The sequence below is a fragment of the Lolium rigidum genome, chromosome 6 (genome assembly GCF_022539505.1).
Source record: "Lolium rigidum isolate FL_2022 chromosome 6, APGP_CSIRO_Lrig_0.1, whole genome shotgun sequence".
NCBI classification, from domain to species: Eukaryota; Viridiplantae; Streptophyta; class Magnoliopsida; order Poales; family Poaceae; genus Lolium; species Lolium rigidum.
Window position 1 is genome coordinate 166,740,944 of NC_061513.1, and position 26,001 is coordinate 166,766,944.

At 42.4% G+C, this 26,001-nt stretch overlaps 1 protein-coding gene across 3 annotated transcripts; it reads left to right on the forward strand.

Moving 5' to 3' along the window:
- Positions 1–4,776: 4,776 nt before the first annotated feature.
- LOC124668271 (transcriptional corepressor LEUNIG-like) lies at positions 4,777–16,395 on the forward strand. 3 transcript variants are annotated; one of them, XM_047205439.1, is made up of 18 exons: positions 4,777–4,950; positions 5,912–6,009; positions 6,114–6,223; positions 7,083–7,607; positions 7,858–7,946; positions 8,788–8,875; positions 8,986–9,061; positions 9,250–9,299; positions 10,842–11,150; positions 12,340–12,501; positions 13,124–13,354; positions 13,442–13,559; positions 14,451–14,560; positions 14,645–14,794; positions 14,901–15,065; positions 15,190–15,309; positions 15,590–15,796; positions 15,894–16,395. In XM_047205439.1, exons 1-18 carry the CDS (start codon positions 4,877–4,879, stop codon positions 16,038–16,040), a joined length of 2,829 nt encoding a protein of 942 aa, XP_047061395.1. In that variant the 5' UTR covers positions 4,777–4,876; the 3' UTR covers positions 16,041–16,395. The 3 variants fall into 3 exon arrangements, with proteins under 3 accessions (XP_047061395.1, XP_047061396.1, XP_047061394.1); XM_047205440.1 differs by having other exon boundaries at positions 12,343–12,501; XM_047205438.1 differs by having other exon boundaries at positions 4,778–4,950; positions 12,310–12,501.
- The last annotated feature ends 9,606 nt before the right edge of the window (positions 16,396–26,001 follow it).

A 26,001-nucleotide genomic window follows, 5' to 3' on the forward strand; every position in this document is an offset into this window, starting at 1 on the left:
GAGCTTCCAGAAGACCGAAGAACATACGAAGTGGGGCCACGAGGTGGCGACACCACGTGGCGGCGCGGCCCAGGGGGCCCGCGCCGCCCTATGATGTGGCCCCTCGTCCGGCCCCCGACTCGCCCTTCCGCCTACTTAAAGCCTCCGTCGCGAAACCCCGATGCGAAAAACCACGATACGGAAAACCTTACTGAGACGCCGCCGCCGCCGATCCCATCTCGGGGGATTATGGAGATCTCCTCCGGCACCCTGCCGGAGAGGGGATTCATCTCCCGGAGGACTCTACACCGCCATGGTCGCCTCCGGAGTGATGAGTGAGTAGTTCACCCCTGGACTATGGGTCCATAGCGGTAGCTAGATGGTTGTCTTCTCCTCATTGTGCTTCATTGTTGGATCTTGTGAGCTGCCTAACATGATCAAGATCATCTATCTGTAATACTCTATGTTGTGTTTGTCGGGATCCGATGGATAGAGAATACCATGTCATGTTAATTATCAAGTTATTACATATGTGTTGTTTATGATCTTGCATGCTCTCCGTTTCTAGTAGAGGCTCGGCCAAGTTTTTACTTTTAACTCCAAGAGGGAGTATTTATGCTCGATAGTGGGTTCATGCTGCATTGACACCAGGACGATGACGAGAAAGTTCTAAGGTTGTGTTGTCTTTGTTGCCACTAGGGATAAAACATTGGCGCTATGTCCGAGGATGTAGTTGTTGATTACATTACGCACCATACTTAATGCAATTGTCTGTTGCTTTGCAACTTAATACTGGAAGGGGTTCGGATGATAACATGAAGGTGGACTTTTTAGGCATAGATGCGGTTGGATGGGGGTCTATGTACTTTGTCGTAATGCCCAATTAAATCTCACTATACTTATCATGTCATGTATGTGCATTGTTATGCCCTCTCTATTTGTCAATTGCCCGATCGTAATTTGTTCACCCAACATGCTTTTATCTTATGGGAGAGACACCTCTAGTGAGCTGTGGACCCCGGTCCATTCTTTAATACTTGAAATACAAATCTGCTTGCAATACTTGTTTTACTATTTTCTCTGCAAACAATCATCTTCCACACAATACGGTTAATCCTTTGTTACGGCAAGCCGGTGAGATTGACAACCTCACTTGTTTCGTTGGGGCAAAGTACTTTGGTTGTGTTGTGCGGGTTCCACGTTGGCGCCGGAATCTGCGGTGTTGCGCCGCACTACATCCCGCCGCCATCAACCTTCAACGTGCTTCTTGACTCCTACTGGTTCGATTAAACCTTGGTTTCTTACTGAGGGAAACTTGCCGCTGTGCGCATCACACCTTCCTCTTGGGGTTCCCAACGGACGTGTCAACTACACGCATCAAGCCATAACCAAATTATCTTGATTATTGGCCCAGGAGAATTGCCTACTTGAATTTTTAATCTCCATCAACCAAAACTTATTAACCCAATCATTAAAGAGATTAGCCCAATGCTGACTTATGTTACCCGTATTTTTCTCATGCTTCTCTCTAATGAGATTGAAATCACCCCTGCTAAGGTAGGCCCAGACTAGCAGGAATAAACATTGTGTAATTCATTAGTAAAGTCTAGCTCATACTCTTCATAAGAAGATCCATACACAACAATAACTCTCCAAACTACATGATCTCTTTTTGATTTAATTTGAACAGAGATAGAATATTTATATATATCCCATCTTATAATGTCAAAAATATCAAAACTTATACCAACCAGAATACCACCATTAGTTTTCTTAGCTGGAAGCCAGTTCCAGGAAAACTTCCCATTGGGATCCAACTGTTTGATTTGTATATCTGTAAAATATTCTTTCTTAGATTCAGAGAAGCAGATAATATCTGGGAATGTCTCTCTAATGAGATCATGCACTCTATTTTTTGACACCTTTGCCGTAGGGGAATCCCCTACGAGATCATGCACTCTAATGAGCTTATCAGGTATATTTAGACCTCTAGGATTCCATGTTAGAGCTACTACCATGTTTGAAAATCAACTTTCTCCTACCCTTTATTCTGCTTGAGACTATTATCTAGGGTTCATTTTGATCATGATGATCACTACTATGATCATCCTGATCATGTGGAGATGGGACATCATCCCCCAGTCCCTTTCATGTCATCCACTGTTAGACTAATTTCAATAGGGAGAAACATATCAGGGTTGGTGCTATGAAAGTTTTAAGCCTATCTATTTCAATTCTTTTAATATCATTAATAATTACATCATCATTCATAGTAGTATGGCATAGGCTAATGAATGCACATTTAGCTTTCTCAAATAAAACATGGTTGTCAACAAGAGCTGCAAAAGAATTAGAAATCCCATGAATTTTGTTACCTTTAGGGACTTCAAGGTTTTTAGTGTTTTTAATTCCCGAGCTTTCTCAATTGCAGATCTCCCATCTCTCTGAATCCTGCTAGTCATCCTTGTTGGTTGAATAGGTCCCCAACTTTTCTTTTCCTTCCATGCCAAGGAGCAATGGCTTCAGCACTACAGGTTGATCCTCAGTGATGTCATTTTGAGTATCATTCTATTCAACACTCTTTTCAACCTCTTCATCACTTTCAGCATCGAACCTCTACAACAGACTCTCCTCAATATTGTCTTCAACACTTCTGAGCACTATTGCGTGAGTAGAAGCATTTGGCAGCTCAATTCCAAACACTCTGTTCTTTGCACTTTCCTCAAGACCATTTAACACAAAACCAACAACAACAATTTTATAACCAGTTCTCTCTCTTTTGCTAGGACTAGGAGTGGTAGTATCAGTCTCCACTCTGTTACACTACCAACACCTTTTAGATTTTTTGCAAGTGCCTGGAAATCCACTCCAATGTCCATGTTGAGCCACTATACAACTTCTGGTCCCTCAACCTCCACACGAAAGAAACCCATACCAGGATTAACACTCCCCCAGTATTGTGATGTGGGTATTGGGGTGTACCACATCTGGCATCTATCCATGTGATGGACCAGTTGTGCTGTAGATAAAATACCTCTTAGTAATTGTGCATAGGCCAACATAATGACCAGGCTCACCACAGTTATAGTAGATTACATCTTTGAACTTGGGATCCAAAACAGCCTAGGTCTAGCAACAGTAACCAATTGAGCACCAGTACCCCCCCCTTATCAACATTGTTCCTATTGCCATCAGAGCTCTGAGGTTTCTGCATCTTCTTTTTATATATTCTTGCTCCCTCCAGAATTCTACTGTTGTTGAGAAGAATTATTTAGACCCACACTGCTATCCTAAATGTTACAGGTCTATGGTACCAAAGGGTTGAAAGATCCTTGAGGCATAATCATCATGGGGTTGAAAGCACCAGGTTACATTTGGTGTTGTCCATAGAACTAAGACCACTAATTCAACGGCATGTTCCACATCCCTGGCTGCATCATGGGAAAGATATCTGGAGCTCTAGCCCCCATCTGTTGAAACATTGCCCGAGAAAAATCCGCAGGAGGAGCACTTGGATCTGTTGGGGTAGACTGGCTCTGAGTCTACAGCGGAGCCCTCGTAGAGGTACTGCCACTGCTAGGTTTAGCAGCCGGAGAACCACGTCCTCCACCAACACCATCCTTGAGATCCAACATCGCCTACGCCGCTGCAATTTGCTCCTCGAGCCCTTGCCCTGACAACTGCTGACGCCAACCCACCGACTCCACCATCTGCTTGATCGCCCACGGCGAGGCCAGGCATATCTGCAGGAGCAGCAGCTTCCGCCGCGGTTTTGCTTGTCTCTACTCCTCCGCCATCTTCTCCTCGCAACGCCTCACACGCTCGTCGGCGATCCCCATCAGCTCTTCGAACGGGATGAACTCCCAGAGCGACCACTTCATATCCGACATCCTCGCGCTCCGAGGACCTCACCAGCGAGTACCAGCGGCGGCGAGAGGTGGAGGTGGAGGTGGTTGGGGATCGCCTTTTCGCTAGGTCGAGAGCGGGCATGGAGGTGGTTCCGTGTGCCCCTTTGTGTATCGAGTCAGTCGTAATGTATATTTTTATATGGTATACACCCGGTATTGTAGATATAGAAAATTTTCTCGATAATTTTGGTCAAAGTTTCGTCGTATGATTCCAAAAAAAAAGAAGCTTACATACGCTATATTTTTTTTGCAAGAAAGGAGTACGTTAGGACTGAAATATACCACTATACGGAAATTGTTCTACGAAGTACTTGTTCTATGTGAACTTCATCTTGTTGGATACAGTGGTAGGACTGGAGTTTCTTTAATCTTATACATACATAAGCACATGTGGCGATGTGCGTAACACGCACTATGTTCTTGGAAGAATATCTCCATCATGCGATTTACTTGTCTCTCAGCCTGAGGTCCCACTAGCCTCCGTCCTGTAAAAACTCGCTACGCGTACGCACGGCTTTCCGGACGGACCAGTATGTACACCGACAAGTGGGCCACCACAGGGTTTTAATCTTTCCGGTCCCACGCGTCAGAGTCATCGTCGTCAGTTTCTTACCGAAGTCTCCCGTGCACGCAGCAGCCCTGATCCCCCTCTCGTTTTGTTTTCCTCTCCATTTCTCCCCCACCCCTCTGCGACGCTCCACTCTCTCCTCTCGCCGCATCCTGCCCTCTCTCGCTCCCCGACCTTCTTCTCTCGCCTCGCCCCCGCTTTCCCGACTCCCACTCCACTGCCTCTAGGGTTTCCCCACCCCGGCTCCTGCCCACCGCCGAGCGGCCGCGAGGAGCTAGGTAACCGCGTCGCTGGTCGCGGGCGCCACCTCGGCCGGAGGCGGGGCGGCGTGTCGGGGGGAACAGCCCTGGCTGGGCTCCTTTCTCCTGGGCACCCCTGGATTTCTGAGGAAGGGCTCGGTTGGTGCGCCGCGCGCGGAGTCATGTCGCAGTCGCAGTCCCAGTCCCAATCCCAGTCCCAGTCCCAGTCCCAGACCAACTGGGAGGCGGATAAGATGTAAGGATTTGTGCTCAAATAATTTGGTCCATTGCTTTACCTTCCATCCGCTGATTCCTGCCTGCAGATGCTGCGTCTGCCTGCTGTTCGCGCGCGCCGTGTCAGACTTTCAGTACTACTTACAATTTTTTTGGGGATAATTAAAAAAAAAGTGTATCTGACATTGCGGTACTTTGCGATTGTGCGGGGGATATGGTTTCCTGGGAGCTCTCATTTTCGATGCTTTGCTTCTAGCTTCTTCTGCTCGGTAGGCTCAAACCTTAGCGAGACATTGTAGGAACAATTTAGGTCTTCTTGTCCACGGCGTCAGGTTCAGACTAGGGTGTCCCTGTAGGTTCGTAACAGGGATTTTAGTGACATACCATTCAATTTGGTTTGGGAACTTAGGTTTTGATGGCTGGGTTTGTGATTTTAGTCAACTATATCTATTGTGAAACCACACTTTTGTAGTACTTCTAGTAATTCCGCAAGGGCTGCATCTTTTATGACCCTGAATAGCTTATTTTATTTCATTAGGTTACATTTTCACAAGACTACTACTACTGATAACTGGTGCTAATTTTTTGTGGTCCATAGTTTCTCCAAACAAATTCATTTGGAGCTGTGCATAGTATGTTGCTCTACCAAAGTACTATTTTCTGAATTGTAATATGAGGTCACAATTTTTTTTTAAGCAAATAGCCTTCCACAGCATCGTATAATTCGGAACAGAGGTTGTACTTTTTTTGTGAATATTAATATTAGAAGATCACAATGTTTTGGGCACTAGTATAGAGCATACTGAAAATTGTTTTTAACCCTTCTAGCTGATGATTAATTTGTTACTGAGAATGCAAGAAACCACAAGGAAGTAAATGCAGTACTATTCCGCCATTCTTAATGTCATTGTACTTGTGAATAGAAACTTAGAGGCTCAACATCAATCTTAGAAGACTAAATGGTTGACTGTCCAATAAAACAGGTTGGATGTCTACATATATGACTATTTTGTGAAGAGAAATTTGCAGGAGACTGCAAAAGCCTTCCAAACGGAAGGGAAGGTCTCACCGGATCCAGTTGGTATGTATCTCCCAGCAAGTTGCCACGAAGCTATTTAAGTAGGATTTGTGTTGCTACCAATGTCGAGCGGTACTGTTTACTTTGCGCACTTATCTTTCTTTCAGCAATTGATGCTCCTGGTGGCTTCCTTTTTGAATGGTGGTCAGTATTTTGGGATATATTCATAGCACGGACAAATGAGAAGCACTCAGATATTGCAGCATCATATATTCAGGTATGTACCTATGCTCTTTTCGTTTTTTGTACTAATATTTTTTTTTCATGGTTAAATCTTGAAAAAACTTGGTTCTATACCACCAACTTGCCATGACTCAAGGAAAATACCACCTAAATACATCGTTTTAGTTCCATACCACCAGAATACCCCAAATTTTAGGATTACATATCTCCTATCTATTTAATGTGGCCAGCTATAGACCTGCGAATATGACCTCTATTCCCAAAGCTTTCTCTTCCCTGCACTGATGTGAGCTCTGTTTCTTCTCCTCTCCACCATGCTGAGATGACATTAGGCTCTTTCTCTCCCTTCCTCAAGCTTGTTGTCGCATCTCTTCCCACTCCCGATTTTGCAGTTTAATTCTTGTTTTTTTTCACATGCCGATTGGCCAACCCCTCTCCACCACCTGAGTTATTACACTAGGTTCTCTCTCTCCCTCAAGCTTTGTGTTTCTCTTTTCCACAAGCTTGCAGCTTCTCTTCTCAGTCCCTAACTTTGTAGTTTTCTTCTTGTTTTTCATATGCCAATCCCCCCCCCCCCCCCTGTTTTAGAACATGTCGACAGGTCGAATAGACTTCAACTATTTTGAATATTTAAGAAAAAATGAGGCCTCCTCTTGCAGAGGGATGCAAGTAGACCTGTTTGCGGTGGGCATACATTGCACCCCATTATGCGAGCCTCACGATGGTAGGTGGTGGATTTCATGAGTTGGCCTGCCAAGCATAATAACCCATTTAGCAAAAAATCGTAAAAAGGGAAAATCATGAAATATAAAAAACTAGAAACAAAAATTTAAGGAAATTCTTGAAGAATCCATGGAATTTCAAACAAATTCAGCTGTAATTTACTCTTTCAGACTCAGTTAGTGAAAGCAAGGGAACATCAACAGCAGCAGCAGCAACAACAACAGCCTCAGCAGCAGCAGCAGCAACAACAACATCAATCTCAGCAGCAGCAGCAACATCAATCTCAGCAGCAGCAACAACAGCAGCAACAACAACAACAACAGCAACAACAACAACAACAACAACAACAGCAACAACAGCAGCAACAGCAGCAACAACAACAACAGCAGCAGCAGCAGCAACAGCAACAACAGCATCATCAACATCAACAACAACAATCTCAACAGCAGCAGCAACAACAACAGCAAATCCAAATGCAACAAATGTTATTACAGAGAGCTGCACAGCAGCAACAGCAGCAGCAGCAGCGCAGAGATGGTTCTCATCTTCTTAATGGTTCTGCAAGTGGGTTTTCTGGAAGTGATCCTTTAATGCGACAGAACCCAGCTACTGCCAATGCTATGGCAGCAAAAATGTATGAGGAGAGGTTAAAGCTCTCTTCTCAGCGAGATTCTCTGGATGAGGCATCAATGAAGGTATCTCTCCTACTAGATCTTGTTTGTTATGTTCTGGTTATTCTTCACAAAAATAATAGTAACTGGAAAGGGGCTAAGCACTAAGTGGCAGCAGGGCGGCGCCTAGTGTCACCGACCAGGTGAGTTAGGCAGCCTCCTAGGCTGTAGGAGCATGGTGCCAACTGCATAGACACCACCTAGGTGGATTAGGCACAGACCTTGAAGAACAATGAAAGTAGTAAAATGTTTATATGTAGTATGACACTTTCAGGTGCAGCAAAGATATGGCGAAAATGCTAGCCAAGTACTTGATCCAAACCAAGCATTGTTGAAAGCAGGTGCAAGCGGACAATCTTCAGGGTATTTTCTGAACTTCTAAGTTATATGCACACTGACAAACTTGTGTGAGATAGTAGATCATGGAACTGAGGAAAGATAGTAAATTGTTCTGTGTGCAGTGTTCTTGTTAGAAAACTCTGGTTTGCATGTGAGATGGTAGATCATGGAACTGGTGAAAGATATTAAATTGTTCTGCGTGCAGTGTTCTTGTTAGAGAACTCTGGTTTGCATGTCTTGGCTGGGGCTGGTCCTTTTTCCTTTAAATTTTTTCCTGTAGCATAACGGGCACCCATGTGATCAAATAGGCACATGAAACATTAACCATAAGTTGCATTGAAGCATTTGCCCTTTTTTTTGCTAGATTGTTCTATGGAAATTTTTATGTATGTATCTTTCTTTGTTCAGGTTCAGATCACTGCAAGCCCGTTAGTATTTAGAATTTTGAACCATACTCTTATCCTGAATTTGTTTTACCTTGATATTTTGATTATGAGGTACATATCTTTTTGTTTCCACTTTCCACAGTACACACACAAGTGTTCACATCAACGCTTTTCTGTGCATAATTATTATAGGTTATGTTTAAGACTTTAAGTAATTTGTAACAATGTTGTGCATAAACGGCTGACAACTGTTGCAGTTCTGTAGCGTTTACTTTTTTTTTACCTGTAGGTATGTGATTTTGCTCAGGATAGTGGAATTACCAAGACCTGTCATGAGTCATGACTCATGATCAGGTTATAAAGTAATAAAATAATCACTCCATAAGGATTAAATGTTGATGTCGGCTCATGCCGTAGCAACTAGCAACTAACATGTGGTACATTTAAAAAAATAGAATTTGACATTTTACCTTTCATAGGCAAATTCTGCATGGTACTGCTGGTGGGTTGTCAGGCGCTCTGCAACAAGTTCAGGCAAGAAGCCCGCAACTGGCTATGCAAGAACAGGTTACATGTATCATTCCTACTGTTTCTCACTTTAACAATACCCACTGCCAAAATAAGACAGAAAATAACATTATCAATTTTTTTTGATCTATGATCATACTTCTTTACAGACTATCAAAACTGAGATGAATCCAGTTTTGACACCAAGAACTGCGGGTCCTGAGGGATCATTCATTGGTGTACAAGGTAATATTTCTCCAGCTTCTTGCCTGGCATTCCTGTTGCCTCAGTTGACTACACGTACTTCAACGTATGCTGTTTGCTTACTTCAAACATTATACTGCGAGGGTTTTATTCATCAGAATTTTTAAAGGAGATGTTTCTGTTTTCAGTGGTTGGCTTTCTAAATCCTAATTAGATGTCATCTTTAACAGGATCTAATCAAGGTGGAAGCAATTTGACTCTGAAAGGTTGGCCACTCACGGTATGCTATGTCTTATGATTATGCTTTACTGCTTATCTTGCATGTATTCCTCTAATGATTTATGCTCCTATTCTGGATTCTGGTTTGCTTGCTTGTAGAGTAAAGTTTGTTTTAAACCTTGAACTTATAGTAGTAGTCTGAACCGAACCCTAACCTTTTAATCCTTGAAATCAACACCCTGACCCTGCTCTCGTTGACCTGCTTGGCCCACATGTCTTCATCCTCTTTTGATGAGATGCTTTCGTCCTGACAAAACTCACATCAAAGCGTTCGCCAAGCAAACGAAGCAGGCGAGCAGGAGCCCCTCAAGGGGCTGGCCAGGCGATTGGCATCTGACTGGCAAGTCCAGCAGGAGCAGCTTATGGCATGGACAGCAGAGGAGAGTCTGCGAGTCAGTGGGCTGACCATGGTAGCAGGAGTAGTTTCCGCAGCAGCAGGGATGACATCCTGCTCAACTCCTACATGCCTGTCATCGCTGCAGTTTTTGAAATCTGAAGAAATCGGCCCCTCGAACATTTCAGTTAGTGGACGGTCCTAGATTCTCGATACCGGTTCGTTCTTACGAAGATCCAACAATGCACCCTTTCGCTCCAACGTCTGCCTTCTTCCCCCTGGCTGAAGCGTCACTTGATTTCCGTTTTATCTCTGCTGCACAGGAGCTACTTAGTGTTTGTCTGTAACCCTAGAACGCATTCTGAGTAGTCCTGAGTAATATAACCCTAGCTGCCACTGCCAGTTGGCTCGGTGCTCTCATCCACTTCTCTAAATTTTTCACCTCAACTCGGAAATCATCTGAAAATGTGTGGTTCCGTAGTATTGGGTATTACAATACCCTGTTCCATGAACTGCTTCTCCTCATACATGGTGCTAATTAGTGCTAGTCCCCTGGTCGTAGCGCGAAACACTCTGCTCCTGTGAGAAGTGATGACAACTGTGCCAGCAATGTCATGGAGTGTAATGAGAAATGAAATTGTGATCCTGGTTGGCAATATATTTTCTTGGCGTGCCAATCAGGTTGAAGGTTAGAGTTGACTGGGATTACCAAGGTCAGGGTGTTGATTTCAAGGATTCAGAAGTTAGGTTGCGATACAGACTACCACTATAAATTTAAGGTTGAAAACAAACTTTACTCTTGTTATATGTAATAGCTTTATAGGGGAGGCGGAGCAACATGCTCAATGCCACTGCATATGGCATATATATTTGTTTAAAAGGTTGATTTCCATAGGACTGCAATTTAGACCCTCCTTTTTGATAATCAAAGATAGAGCCCTGGCCAAGTGTAGACCCCCTCTAGGAAGCGTTTATCTTTCTAACGTCAGTAACTTTTCTTTCCTTTTCGCGTGATAGTCCAGTAGAGCCCCGGCCAAGTGTAGACCCCTCTAGGAAGCATTTAAAATTCAGCAATAGTGAAAGCAAGAAACAGTGTGTAGTTCTTTAGTATATTGCAAATCCTGCGATTGGCATTCATTGTGCGAACATGGCTGCTATCTCGCAAATTCTGTTGTAACATATACACTTTTTTTTAAAAAATCTTACTAGGGACTCGACCAGCTTCGCTCCGGCATTCTGCAGCAGAAGTCATTTATGCAATCTCCACAACAACAATTTCAACAGCTTCAGTTTCTCAATCCGCAACAGCAACAACAGCTTTTAATGCAAGCACAGCAAAACATGGCTTCGCCTACAGCTAGTGATGTTGACACCAGAAGGTTAAGGATGCTTCTTAATAACAGAAATATGGTCATTGGGCAGGATGGGCAGACAAATAGTGGTGGGGATATTATTCCAAATATTGGTTCTCCTACTCAAAGTGGTGGATCACGCACTGATATAGACATGCTAATAAAGGTGTGTTCTGTGACTTCCTGCCTTCTCAAACTAATATTCTCTTTAAAGTATTATGTTTACCTAGTTGAAGTCATATTATGCATAGTGTTCTGAGCTTCTTACTGTATAGTGGCTGTATATCCAAGTTGTTTACGAACGATGGAACACCAACATCGTAGCCAAATGGCATTTCTACCCCAAACTGAGCAAACATATTCAGTTTTAGTTTCAAACATTTAAGGACTAAACAGAGAAGGAATTCTCCTCCTTTAGTGTTGTAGACCTTTCTGTTCCTTTTGTCCGAAGTTCTGAAAACTCATTTTCACCTTTTTCTTTTCATTGTAATGGAAGCTTTATTACCTCCGGCCTCTGCATCATGGTGCATGAAGCCATAGTTACTATACGAGGGAAATGCAATATGAATATTAGAAGGATTATTACTTGGCCAGTTCGTCTTGCAGAGTTATAGGCAAATGGTTATGTACCCAAGTCCCACTTTTGGGCAGGCCATGTGTAATTAAAAATATTTGTTGTAATCTACGTATGCTTTGGTTACTAATATTGGTCTTTAGTATTGTAGTTTCTGGTCACCACTTTTCAACTTATCTTGGATCTTGGAAAGCACCCAATTCATTCTCAGCCTTGATAGGGTGCAAATTAGATTCTTGCCTTATTAATTTTATGGCAGCACTGAGTAAGGGATATAGTAGTTGTTGAAGTGCTGAGTGCGTTGGTTGCCTGCTTCTATCTTCAAGGTCATATAGTTGTCCAAATTCTTAGGCAGGGGCTTCCCCATTTCGAAATAGTTGTCCAAATTCTTGCATCAAGAGGATCCGCGACCCTATTCATCATCATATCACATACCTCCTGTTCAGGAGTGCGAAGGCCAACAACTTTCTTAAACCTATGTTGTACTTCTGTGATATTAAGTTACAGTGTTTACTGGTCTCAGACTTGTTCTCTCATCGTCCTATCTGTATACAGTTACTGCCTGTATGCAGTGAAAATGGCCAGACAAACAAACCAAACAACCCGTCACATTATATGACATCGTAGCTAAACTACTGGGATTTAGAGTATCTACTGCTGTTCCTTAGATGACTAAACCTGATAAAGTTGTTTTCAGCAAGTCTTTTAACCATTCTATTTCTCTCCTTATATGGATGTTTCTATGTAGTAGAAGAAAATTGCTCATTTACAACAGTTGCAGCAGCAAAGTCATAGCCAACAGCAACAACAACTTCAGCAATCTACAGTCTCCAGTCAGCAGTCTCAGAGCTCAAACCAGCTTCACCAGCAACAGGAAAAATCTGGAGTTGGATGCATGCCTATTGACGGAAGCATACCAAACTCTTTTGTAGTAACTGACCAAGTATGTTACTGTTATACAAATAAAATGTTTCTATGTTGATTCTTTTTTCAATGTTTTAGATCTAATGTACTACTGCTTATTTTATGCCGCAATGTGGAGGACTGATGGCCTTAATATTTATGGATGTACCTTTCTCTGCCCCTTTTTTTGATATATTAATGGTAAATCTTAATGAAGCATGCATCTCATTTCAGTTGCACTTCTAAAATTTGCCAATAGGCAATTACAGATCCGAGTGCTTCATAAGTGTCAGGATCTCAAGTTTTAGGTGGTATTCTGTGCACACACACATAATGTTTTTTTAGCAAACATACACACAACTACAAGAGCTCTCTGTGAAGTCACAGTAGCAGCTCTCTTGAATGTTTGAACTTGTAGTTGATATACCACCTCGCCACTTATTTAAGCATTACTCTGATGTTTAGCAAATTAGTACCCTCTGTGGAGTTTTCGCTTTTCCTTGTTCTGTGGATAGTATACTTCCTTTGGGCTTTCGCTAACACTCAGTTCTATCATTTGTTAAAAATAATACTCACAACCATTTCCAGTTGCTTTAGATTGGTAACTTTGACAATGACTAGATTTTAGTATTTCAATCACTTGATCTCTCTTTGTGGTTCAGGCATCAAAGAAGAGAAAGAAACCTGTCTCGTCCTCAGGGAGAGCTAATAGTTCAGGAACAGCAAATACTGCTGGGCCATCTCCAAGTTCTGCGCCTTCGACACCTTCCACTCAAACCCCAGGAGATGCAATGTCCATGCCACAGCTGCTGCATAATGGTGGTCCATCGAAACCATTAATGATGTTTGGTTCCGATGGCACAGGAAGCTTGACCTCTCCAGTAAACCCACTGGTATTTATATCGTGAAATCTGACATTCTCTTTCAGAAGTGCTTGCACATTGCTTTTGTCAGCAACATGACCAAGTTCTTAATTTCAGGGTGACGTGGACCGTTTGCTGGAAGATGGCTCCTTGGATGACAATGTAGACTCTTTTTTATCACAGGAGGACTTGGATCCTCGAGAAACCATGGGACGCTCTATGGATGCTAGTAAAGGTATATCTCTGTTTATCTTTGCTACCTGGTTTTTCCTTTTCTTGACTTTGAATCTTTCGCTGAGAAATTAATTCAATTACCTACAAATATCTGCGCCTTTTCTTTTCGAATTTCATGTGCGCATCTTGGTTTCAACAAGTTTGCAATTCCTTTTATAAGCGAGATTGATATCGTATCAGATTACTTGTGAAATAAATGTTGAGTGCAGTGTATCTTTCGCAAGATGTAATGCTTTGGGGTCTTTAATTCTGTTGTAGTTAATTAATTATAGTTTGATACTAAGCATGCTGTTATATTGTAATTATGAGAGCAAAGTTGCAGGAAAGGACACTTCTATCTGGAAAAAGAGTTTATCGCATTTCATGCTATATCACCTTCCCAAAACCTATTGCCTAAAGGTTTAATGAACCTGCCAACAGCTAGTAGCCTAGTAGACCTTTGTGACTAGATAAAGCTACCTTCTCCTTTCCAAAATCCGATGGCAGCAGCTGACCAAGCTCAGTGTCAATCATGTGTTGAATTTAAAATTTCAGTACCCATTAAAGCGTGCACCTTAACTTTTGCACAGTTTTTCAGAATCAGTTGCAACATTTAGCATTGATCTTGTCCTTTTTGGGGGAGACCATGTTACTGGTTAGTAGTGACTTGTCATGAAGATGACAGGAAGTGATTGGGTGCCCCCTAACATGTCATGTTCTTTTGGACTAAATGGTTTCTTTGAGCTTAATACATGGGGCAAATAAGAGGATAGCATTTTTACCGAAGAACAAATGTGTAGACTGTTCAGTATAAATGATTGTAGATGCCGCCGGGTGCCATGGACTTATGTTTCATTCTGCTTGATTGCAATTAATTGGATGGATTGAATACATGGCTCACTGTCTACCACAGGGTCTAGTTTTTCTGAGGTTGCAAAAGCCCGTGCAAGTACAGGCAAGGTTATTTGTTGCCATTTCTCGTCAGATGGAAAACTACTTGCCACCGGAGGCCATGACAAGAAGGTGGGTATACCAACATAGAAGTAACTATGAATATGCTGGTGCTAAAGAAACAGAGACTTGTACCTGATTTTTGTGTATTTTCAGGCTGTTTTATGGTTTACAGATGCCCTAAACCCCAAATCTACATTAGAAGAGCATTCTATGCTAATTACAGATGTCCGATTTAGCCCAAGCATGACCCGCCTCGCAACATCTTCCTTTGACAAAACCGTACGGGTTTGGGATGCTGACAATGTATGTACATACCTATTTCTTATCATTGGCTTTCTTACAGCAATGTCGCTTCAGAGGATATCATATACTTTGAAATGCACTGACTAAGAGATTTGACTATATGCAGCCAGGTTATTCACTCCGTACTTTCACGGGTCATTCAGCTTCTGTTAAGTCACTTGATTTTCATTCAAATAAAGAAGACATCATTTGCTCCTGTGATAGTGATGGGGAAGTGCGCTGTTGGAGCATAAATAATGGTAGCTGTGTGACATGTGTTAGGGTCTTCAACGTATGCACTATGCAGCCCTGTTTTTTTCTCAAAACATTGTTTCTTTGTTGTTTGTCGATATTGTTATGTTGATAATACGCTGAAACTTTGTCCTGTGTTACTGTTTCTTATCTTATCTTCCTAGGGAGGTGCTACTCAGTTGAGATTTCAACCTCGTCAAGGGAAATATATTGCAGCTGCCTCGGAGAAGACGGTATCGATACTCGATGCAGAAACACTACAAGTTTGTAGAAGTGCTTTACAGGTTAGTTTTCACAACTGATTTTTGGCATGTGTTGACTAGAGTGATGTTTAGTTATGTGACATTGTCTTGTAGTAGCAATTTAGTAAATGCCAGTGAAACCATATTAAGAAGTTCTCATTGTCAAATTGCAATGCTTGGTTCTTGGGTTTTGCCAAGCGAACTAGCATAGTCTTTGATCCAAAATGTCCAGTACAGCTTAATATTGTCAGATGGTATTGCAATTAATGTTGTGTTTTTCAGTGTTGCTCTCACTGTAATATGACCTTCTGTTCATGCGCAGGGACACGTAAAGAGTATTCAGTCGATTTGTTGGGATGCTGCGGGTGACTATCTCGCCTCTGTAAGTGAAGATTCTGTCAAGGTGTGGTCATTTACTTCGGGAAATGATGGCGAGCGTGTGCATGAATTGAATTGCAGCGGAAACAAGTTTAATTCTTGTGTTTTTCATCCAAATTATCCATCGTTGCTTGTAATTGGTTGTTATGAGGCAAGTTCTCTCATACCTTATGATCTTATGAGTTATCGGGCCTAAGTCCCTTTTTTAATCTATTTTTTTTATTGTGTGTATCAATTTGATCTTGCAGTCCATAGAACTTTGGGACATAAGGGAGAAGAATACTGTGACCATCAGCAATGCACACGATGGCTTAATTGCAGCCCTAGCGGCATCAAATGCATCAGGGCTGGTTGCCTCAGTAAGTCATGATAAGCTTGTCAAGCTCTGGAAATGAGATCAGCAGCAACCTTCCTTGACATCACATATTACATGTTGGTCCTTGCGGGCATCTGTTGTCCGGCTACCGCCAGTGTTATATGATGAAGAAACAGGGTGGTTGTCTGCTGCGGATGAACACATGACGAACGGCAGCTAACGAAATGTATCCAACTCTGTTGAAGAAGTAACCCAAATTGTTGTCTCTGTTGCTGCATGTGCTCTTGCGTAGGCTTTGTAACCATACTTCTAGAATGTACAATACTCTCTAGTGGCTTGCGCAAACGCTAGAGCGTTATCATGGATTGATCACAGGCACGGGGACCTTTAATGTATCGTGCTGACTCCATATTTGTTAATTCTGTTTTCTCTTATTGTCCTTTTTGTGCCCCAATTCTGGGATGTCAAATGTGGCCATATGCTGCCAAAAGTTGTGTGCGGTGTGTACATATCCATCGGAAAAAAGGATAACGTGACCAGATGGATTTTGGCTTGCAAGTCTGATACGCAATCTTATCAAAATCTTTCTGCTTGCCATACATAGCAAGGATCAGACATCCAGCAATGCTAGCGTGAATTATTAATCAAAAAGCACTAGTATTTTAGAATGATGAAGAAACCTATTTTCAGCGCACATAGATGCCAAGGTGGCTTTGTCAAGTCTTATATACCTATGGTTTTTGATTATGTGTGATAAACAAAACAAGAGATGCGGTGCGTGAGTTCATTGCTAGTCTTAGAGTTAGCGTCGTGTGCCTCCAGGAGACGAGGTTGGATGTAATTGATAATTTCTTGGTAATACAATGTCTGGGACCATCTTTTGATGGGTATGTTTACTTGCCTGCGGTGGAGACTAGAGGAGGGATTTTGTTAGCTTGGAACAAATCCGTTGTAGACTTGGCACATTTTAGCTTTGACGCCTATACGGTGACCGGGGAAGTAATCCCCAGAGATAGTAGTAGGTGGTGGTTAACCACTGTGTATGGGCCGCAAACCCACGAGGATAAATTGAGCTTCTTACATGAGCTTACGGAGAGGAGAAGCCTTTGCCCCGGGCCATGGCTGCTTCTTGGTGACTTCAACATGATTCTCTTTGCGGATGAGAAAAACAATGATCGCCTAGACAGAACCATGATGACGACTTTTAGACATTTTGTCCAGGAGCATGAGATCAAGGATCTCTACCTTCATGGTAGGAGGTTTACTTGGAGTAGCGAGAGGGAAGTACCCACGCTTACCCGTATTGGCAGGGCCTTTGTTTCGGCGGACTGGGATCTCATGCAGCCGAATTCATTCCTGCAGGCCCTTTCCTCCTCGGTTTCGGATCATGCTCCAATCCACCTCTCCCTTAGCGCGGCTTTCAAGCCAAAGAGGAGGTTCAAATTCGAGGCCTTTTGGCTAAACCTGGAGGGTTTTGAGGACACCCTGAGAGAGGCTTGGGTTTGCGACCCCAGCATTATAGACCCCTTTAGACACCTTGACGACCTTTTCCGCAATGCGGCGGAATTCTTCCAAGCGTGGGGAGAGAAAAAAGTGGGGAACATCAAACTCAAAATCGCGATGGCGAATACATTGATCCTTAGATTTGATGTTGCGCAAGAGTCTAGAGCGCTTTCACATGAGGAGGCATGGTTGAGGAAAACGCTAAAGCACGTGGTGCTGGGGCTGGCTTCCCTAGAGCGTACCATTGCGAGACAGAGGTCGAGAATAAGATGGCTCAAAGAGGGGGACACTAATACTAAACTTTTCCATGCCGTGGCAAATGGGAGGAGAACGAAAAACTTCATCGCAGCTGTGAGAGTGGGAGATGAAACTGCGACCACCCAGGAGAGAAAGAATGAGATATTCACATAGGAGTTTGAGAGGCTCATGGGGAGCATTCAAACTAGAGCTCACACCATCGACCTCGATGCGCTTGACATTCCGGTAGCGGACCTTGCTGAGTTAGACAACTTCTTTACGGAGGAGGAAGTTTGGAACACTATCCGAGAGATGCCGAATGATCGAGCACCTGGGCTAGATGGCTTCACTGGCGCGTTCTACCAGAGAGCCTGGCCGACCATTAAACATGATATTCTGGCAGGAATTATGAAACTGGGAGTGGGAGATGGTAGAGGCTTTGCCAGGTTAAATAGAGCTCTGATCACGCTCATCCCCAAGATACCTGAGGCTATAGAGACAAAGGACTTCAGGCCCATCAGTCTAGTGCATAGCTTTGCGAAACTGTTCTCTAAACTCCTTGCCAATCGTCTCAGATCGAGGCTTGGGGAGATTGTGATCATGAATCAATCGGCGTTCATCAAGCACCGGAGTTTACATGACAATTTTGTTCTAGTCAGACAAGTGGCCAGAAAGATAAACATGGGGAAACAGACTGGCGTACTTCTGAAGCTAGACCTCGCGAGAGCGTTTGACTCTATCTCTTGGAGTTTCTTGTTTGAGGTGCTGAGGAAAATGGGGTTTGGCGAGAGGTTTCTCAAATGGATCGCCCTCCTGTTATACACGGCGAACACGAGGGTCATGGTGAACGGAGTGCCAGGAGACAGAGTCTACCATGGACGAGGTTTGAGGCAGGGTGACCCAACTTCACCCATGCTGTTTGTAGCGGCGATGGAGTCCTTGTCTGCCATGATCACGAAGGCGACTGAGTACGGGCTCTTCGGGAACCTGGCGGCTATCTCACCCTTACAGAGGCTTTTGATATATGCGGATGACGTGGTCATATTTCTAAAACCGGAGAGCAGGGAGCTATTGGCCGTGAGACAGATCCTAGGCCTGTTCAGCGAGGCCTCAGGCCTACAGGTCAACTACAGAAAGACGTCAGCTACCCTGATTCGTGGATTGCAGGAAGATGAGGAGAGAACCACCCGTGTTCTAGGATGTGAGTTGGCGCGGTTCCCGATCAGATATCTGGGGCTCCAGTTAGCTCTCAGACCCCTAAAAGGACACGGATGTCGCCTAGAGGGGGGGGGGTGAATAGGCGATTTAAAACTTTTACGAGATGGGCTTAACAAATGCGGAATAAAACTAGCGTTTACTTTGTCAAGCCCAAAGCCTATATACTATTGTTCACCTATGTGCACCAACAACTTATTCTAAGCAATGGTTCACCTATGTGCACCAACAACTTATGCTAAGCAATACAAGCAAGTATGTGATAGCAAGATATATATAACTTCAAGCACGATGGCTATCACAAGGTAAAGTGCATAAGTAAAGAGCTCGGGTATAGAGATAACCAAGGCACGCGGGAGACGATGATTTATCCCGGAGTTCACACTCTTGCGAGTGCTAATCTCCGGTGGAGAGGTGCGGTTGCTTAGTGCTCCCGAACGCCACAAGAGGCTCACCTTGAGGTGTTGTTGCTCGATGCACACCAACGCCACAAAGGCCTCACCCCAAGATGCGGTACTCACACCACACACCGAACGCCACGAAGGCGCCTCACCTAAATCTCCGGTGACCCTCGCCACAAAGGCCTAGGTCACGGTTCCACTAAGGGATTTCCTTCGAGGCGGAAACCGGGCCTTACACAAAGATTGGGGCATACATCCACAACTTAATTGGAGGCTCCCAACAAACCGCCACAAAGGCCTAGAATCCGTCTAGGGTTCCAAGAACCCAAGAGTAACAACCTTATTGTTTTCACTACCACGAATCACCGTGGAGAACTCAAACCGATGCACCAAATGCAATGGCAAGAACACCACAAAGATGCTCAAGTCCTTCTCTCTCAAATTCCAACAAAGCTACAAAAGCTATTGGGGGAATAAGAGAGGAAGAACAAATGAATTCACAAAGAACACCAAGATCAAGATCTAGAGAGTTCCACTCACAAAGAGATGGATTTGATTGGTAGAAAAGTAGATCTAGATCTCCTCTCTCTTTTCCCTCAAACGGGGGCAAGAATCATGGAGGGATTGAGAGATAGTGCAAGCTTCTCTAGTTCAACAATGGAGGAGAGAGAGAGTGAGAGAAGCACAAGCCCAAGGAGGAAGAAGGGGGGTATTTATACCCCCCAAGAAAATCGAGCCGTTGGGCAAAACCAGGGCCGGATATTCCGGCCCAAGTTGGGGCCGGATAATCCGCCCCCCCGGATAATCCGGCCTCAGGGACAAAACCTGGTAAAAATTCGGCCAAATGTCCGGCCCCTATCCAGAGCTGCTTTTCTTCTGGTCCTTAGCCGATTTCGAGGGCCCCGGATATTTTGGAAATATCCGGCCCGGATAATCCGGCCCGGAAAATCCGGCCTAGCAAACTGCAGAAACACCAAAACTAAAACGGGCATAACTTTAGCATCCGGACTCCGATTTTGATGATCTTGGGCTTGTTTTGGAGCTAGGAACAAGCTCTACAAGATCATGCAGGAAACCATCATAGTCCAACAAGGGAGGATAGAAACAAATGATGAAAGGTTTGACCTATCTAAAAAAGACATACCGGTAAAACCTCCAATCTCGAAAATGCAACAAGTTGCCCGTGCAAAAACCATTCTTGATGAACTAGAGCTTGTCATGAGAATAAGCACAAGCTCTAAATCATCACATGGATAAGATACAAATAATAACCAAGAAAGATGATGAACCAAACTCGAAAACGCAACAAGTGATCTATGCAAAATCCGTTTTCGATGAACTAGAGCTTGTCATGAGAATAAGCACAAGCTCTAAAACATCACATGGATAAGGTCCAAATAACAACTAAGAAAGATGATGCAAGGATGCAAATGTTTGAGCTCTCTCCGAACGATACGATCGAGTTACTCACTCGAGAGCCCTCTTGATAGTACGGCAACTAAACTATAAACCGGTCTCCAACTACACTATGAGACCGGTGAGAAAGAAACCCTATCAAGAGCAAACCTTATACTTGCGCATTCCACTTGAGCTTGATGACGACGATCTTGACCTCAACAAGATGGAACGCCTTTCTTGCTTGTGCTTGCTTGACGAAGTCTTGTAGATTGCTCCCCCATAAACCACCATGGGAGAGCTTCTTCTTCGGCGCATCTTCACTTAACCATGACCACCATGTGGATTGCTCCCCCATAATCCACCATGGGAAAGCTTCTTCTTCGGCGCATCTTCACATATCCATGATCATCATATGGATGGCAAGACTCAAGCAAAAGATCTCTTCGAGATGGCTCATTTTGAACTTGCACTTCATTTCTCCATGGCAAGCTTCAAGCTTATGAACTCTTCGAGTTGGCTCATCTTGAACTTGCACTTCATTTCTTCATTCTTCATCATGTTGATGTCTTGAAGTAACTTGAGGGCTCACTTCATCTTCATCTTCAAGACATACTTGACACTTGATATCCTTCATCGATTTCTTCTTATTGCAACCTAATACAAACATGTTGATGTCTTGAAGTAACTTGAGGGCTCACTTCATCTTCATCTTCAAGACATACTTGACACTTGATATCCTTCATCAAATTCTTCTTATTGCAACCTTGAAGCCAACATATGGTTCAAGAATTGCCTATGGACAACTCCTACAAATATAACTCAATGCAAACATTAGTCCATAAGGATTGTCATTAATTACCAAAACCACACATGGGGCTCCATGCACTTGCAATCTCCCCCATTTTGGTAATTGATGACAATCTCTTTGAGAGGGTTTATATAAGGAATTGAAGTAACAAATAAGTCGAATATATAGAGCAAACTCCCCCATAATATATGCATGTGTGAATGATCTTGACTTTCATTGCATATATTGGCATTCAAAGCCTAGTGGAGTTTCCTCTAAATATTTAACTATGTAAAGCAACAAGATGCAATGCAATAAATGCACATGCTTAAGCACAAAGCAAAGACATAACCAAATTCCCTTAAACCCTCCAAACTTCTCCCCCATTGGCACCAATTGCCGAAATGGGTGAAAAATTTAGAAGGCCAATATAGTGAGAGTTCCTCCATAGCGTGTGCATTTCTCATAATTTGAGTGGAATCAAATGCACATATCCAATGACGAATATTCGGAAGGAATCACACTATAGATAGGATCAAAGATTGCAAAAAGATAACAAAGTCAAGAAGCTTTAACAAATGAAGCAAGCAACCAAAAGAACCACAAAGAGGATACCAAAAGAAAGATAGATATTATGATAAGATCAAGAAGATTGCTCTAAATAATATGAGGAAGCTCCCCAAGGTTTGTGCACAAAACTAGACAATTTGCATTGGAGTATAAAGTGCACAAACATGGAATCATCACTCCCATAATATCATTCAAAAACAAAAGATACCAAGTGAATCAAACTCTAATGATCACCACAAGATAGTGTTCTAAATCAAATGAAGAAGCTCCCCAAGGTACATGCATAAAATAAAATGTTGCATTTGAATACAATATGCATAACATGGAATCCTCACTCCCTCATTTAAAACACAAACATTTGTAATAGATCATAGATAGAAAAGTAAGCTAAACACTTGCAACAAACAAATAGTTGAGCAACAAGTAAGAGGCACCATAATAAAAAGGCTCAACCAAGAGGATATGTGAAAGGCATGATAAAGCATATTATAGGACTATTACAAGGATGAGCAAAAAGCATCATCATAGTCTTCAATGAATTATATTGCTTAGCATGACCAATCAACACGCAATAAATAAATAAGATATCAAAAGGAGATGTATCATCTCTTATGTGTATAAGTTTCTCTAAGTGGGCAATATCACAAAGATATTTATTCACAAAGAAACATGCACACACAAAATAGATACGCAAGAAAAATAGTATGATATCCAAGATGAAGTCATGCAATATACCAATAAGAATTTTTGCTTAATAGCATGGCCAAATGCTCAATTTTATCTTATTGTACATTCATGAACTTCAAACCACAAACAACTAAAATACATCACAAATATCAACAAGGGATAGAAGATAGTTGGGATGCATTTGAGAAAGGCAACAAGTATCACAAACGGGGATACCAAAGGAAGTAACTAAATTTGCACTTTCATCTATATTGCACATGTGAGAGTCTTGAGGAATTGATATGCAACAAAATTGCTAGATAGGCATAGTTGGGATGGATGAATCATGAGCATGATTTAAAATACTTCCCAACAAATGCACTCATCTCAAATTACTCACATTCACAATAAAGAGGTTTCATTAAGACTTTTGCAAGAAGCACAACATTTGCAAATCAAGAGATTCATGCCAAGATGCAACCATAAGGTTGGATACAAGAAAAGTATGCATGAGAAGATACTTGTTACCAAGATAGCATTGGTGTGGATGTAGTAGATATGTGTTCGTTGACCATCCTAACTTGCCTCAAGTTACCATTGAGTCACCACTTCTTTCCAAGAGTGAGACAAACATCCAATGCATATCCATTGTACCTAACACAAAGGTAAGTACCAAAATGGTCCCCAAACTAATTGGGTCCGAAGTAGTTAGACACACTACAAAATATAGGACAAACTCCACAATACTATGTGCATATAGATATGAAATTGAATTTCATGCACATCTTAATCAAATTAGGATTTGATGGAGTTTACCCTATATATTGGATCAAAGAAAGTGACACATGCCATAAGATATACATATATTAAATATGCATGCACAATACTTTCAAGAACCAAAGTAAGATACAATTTGGACAAAACACCAAATAAATCAAGAGACAATGGTTGCCCAAATTATATCAAAGAATCAAATCAACACAAGATTGACTCCAAAGACTTATCTCATTATAAGAAGCTAATTAAGCCTAAGCACAAAGGAATGAGATAACCAACTCCCAAGAGAGCAAGGTTCCAACAAATAAACCAAACCCTCGAATTTTTTTATGATGGCACAAAGTACCAAAAAGTAAATTTTGTGTCTCCCAAAACCAAATTTTTGATAAAGATCAAGAGATGTTAAGCATTCTAATAATATAGAAGAGCTCCCCCAAGTTTGGTGCATTATCTAGGATTTTTTATATGAATACAAAATGCACAAAACTAGGATCATCACGCTACCTATACCTTCTAACAATGCTAAGAAAGTTTGAATAGACAACTTAGATCCATAAGATGCAAGGAAGACACATGGGAGTCAAAGCACAACAAATCCATGGTAATAAATAAGGCAATATAAATACAAGAGCCAATGTAGATATGATCAATAAATATCTACCTCATAATTGATTACCAATTGTCCTAGGACAAGAGGTATTAGGAAATATTTCCCGGTGGTAGTTTGTAAGTATACATAAGATCATATTTACAATGAACAAAGTATATGGTAAAAGATAAGAGTTAACCATCATGCAAAGATAGTTTCTTGATAGCTTCATTTAGTCATACCAACATGCAAGGCAATTAATAGTATTCATACCAATATGCAAAGCAATTAATAGTATGACTTGAAGCACATGGTTTTACAAAAATGTATTAAGGGATACATTGTGAAAAACCATGCCAAGAAAAACTTTCACAAATAAGATCCACAAAGATATTAGCAATGAAGCCATTTAAGCAAATTGGAGCTTGTTTGAGCAAACATGCCACATAGGAGAGAGATAATTTACGGTATCAATTCTATGTGACATAACCTCAAATATGAAATCTCACCAAAATGATGAGGTAAAATTCATCTTCGTGATCTATATCCTTGAAAATGATATAAAATATTATCATATATTGTTGATAGAGTAAAACAATATAGCATACCGTCTTATAATTTATCCAATCATCGCCCATTTTATTCCTCGACTCAGTCTTGATAATGTTCATAGTCTTGATGTTCGGATTGAGGATTTGTTGATGCATTCGCTGTTAAAATCAGTGAAAAATATATCTTCATCTTTTGTTCCTAAACAAGACATCAATCATAAACAATTGTTAAACCATATTTATTCACCTTCTATTTACACTTCCCAATACATATCTTCTACTATAACAACATGTTACCTAGTTGAGACGAGCAGCAACCGAGCGAGAAATTGAACGGCGGCCTGTACAACAATGCCGGAGGCCAGAGGCGGAATGACGGGAGGTGGCGTGCGGCGAAAACCGGCAAGGCGGCCGGCGTGGGCGTGGCCGCGTGGAAGCGTGGCGGCGGCTCCCAGCGACGGGTACCCCTAGGTGTACGGGCGTAGTAGCGTACGGGCCTACGGGATCACGGCAACAGCGAGCGGCCTACATCGAGATCGGAGGCGAAACGAGCCTTGCTCGCTCGGTCGAGTTGGGCTGACCTGGCCTGCGCCCCGGGCCGAATTATTTCTTCGGTAGTACAGTACTATGGAGAAATTTTCCCAGCGCCCCGGGCCATGACCCTTGTTGCCCTGGGCCTGGCTCCGCCCCTGGCCTCATGGGTTGTGCATGTCGCGCCTCTATGTGGGAACTCCCCAGAGATGTCCTTTGATGTATATATCGTAGCATCCCATAAATATTAATTTAACACTTCTATAATGTGAAATAGAGGAGGCGAGACAAAGAACAAACAAGAAATGCATGATGATTTATCTTGTTACACATTCCAAGGCCTGGAAGTGTCGGGCAGAAATTCTAGAGTTTGTGCGTTGTACCAATGCTCCTAGTGTGGCACATCTCTCTAGATGATCCCAAAAGTGGCCTTGTAATACACTTGGAAGTTTCGGGATCGGTTGTTCCTACCCTCCCAAACCAACTTCCACAACATATGTTGGGCCAGAAGTGGCCCATAACATCCGACTGGAAGTTCCTCCATCCCTGGAAGTGCTGGGCATCGCACAAAACGACAAGTAATGGTTTGATTTTAGTGAGCTACTATATAGAGAACCTTCTTCCCAACAAATGTGAAAGACGTTTTTCTTCTCTCGTCCATTGTTGCATGAGCTCAAACCTTCAAGATCTTTCTCCCTAGTGTTTAGATCTTGTTATCTTATTGATTTTATTAGAAAATATAGAGTAGGTATTGTGCCACCACACCTCTTCAACGGAGATTAACACGTCGAAAGTTTGAACTTTGGGATACATCC

Bases quoted from the DNA above. Each gene is read 5' to 3' on its own strand.
- LOC124668271 (XM_047205438.1), top strand. From the start codon at position 4,877: ATGTCGCAGTCGCAGTCCCAGTCCCAATCCCAGTCCCAGTCCCAGTCC. The intron at 13,355-13,441 runs GTATTTATATCG...TCTTAATTTCAG, and splicing joins CCTCTCCAGTAAACCCACTG to GGTGACGTGGACCGTTTGCT. The intron at 15,310-15,589 runs GTTAGTTTTCAC...GTTCATGCGCAG, and splicing joins TTTGTAGAAGTGCTTTACAG to GGACACGTAAAGAGTATTCA.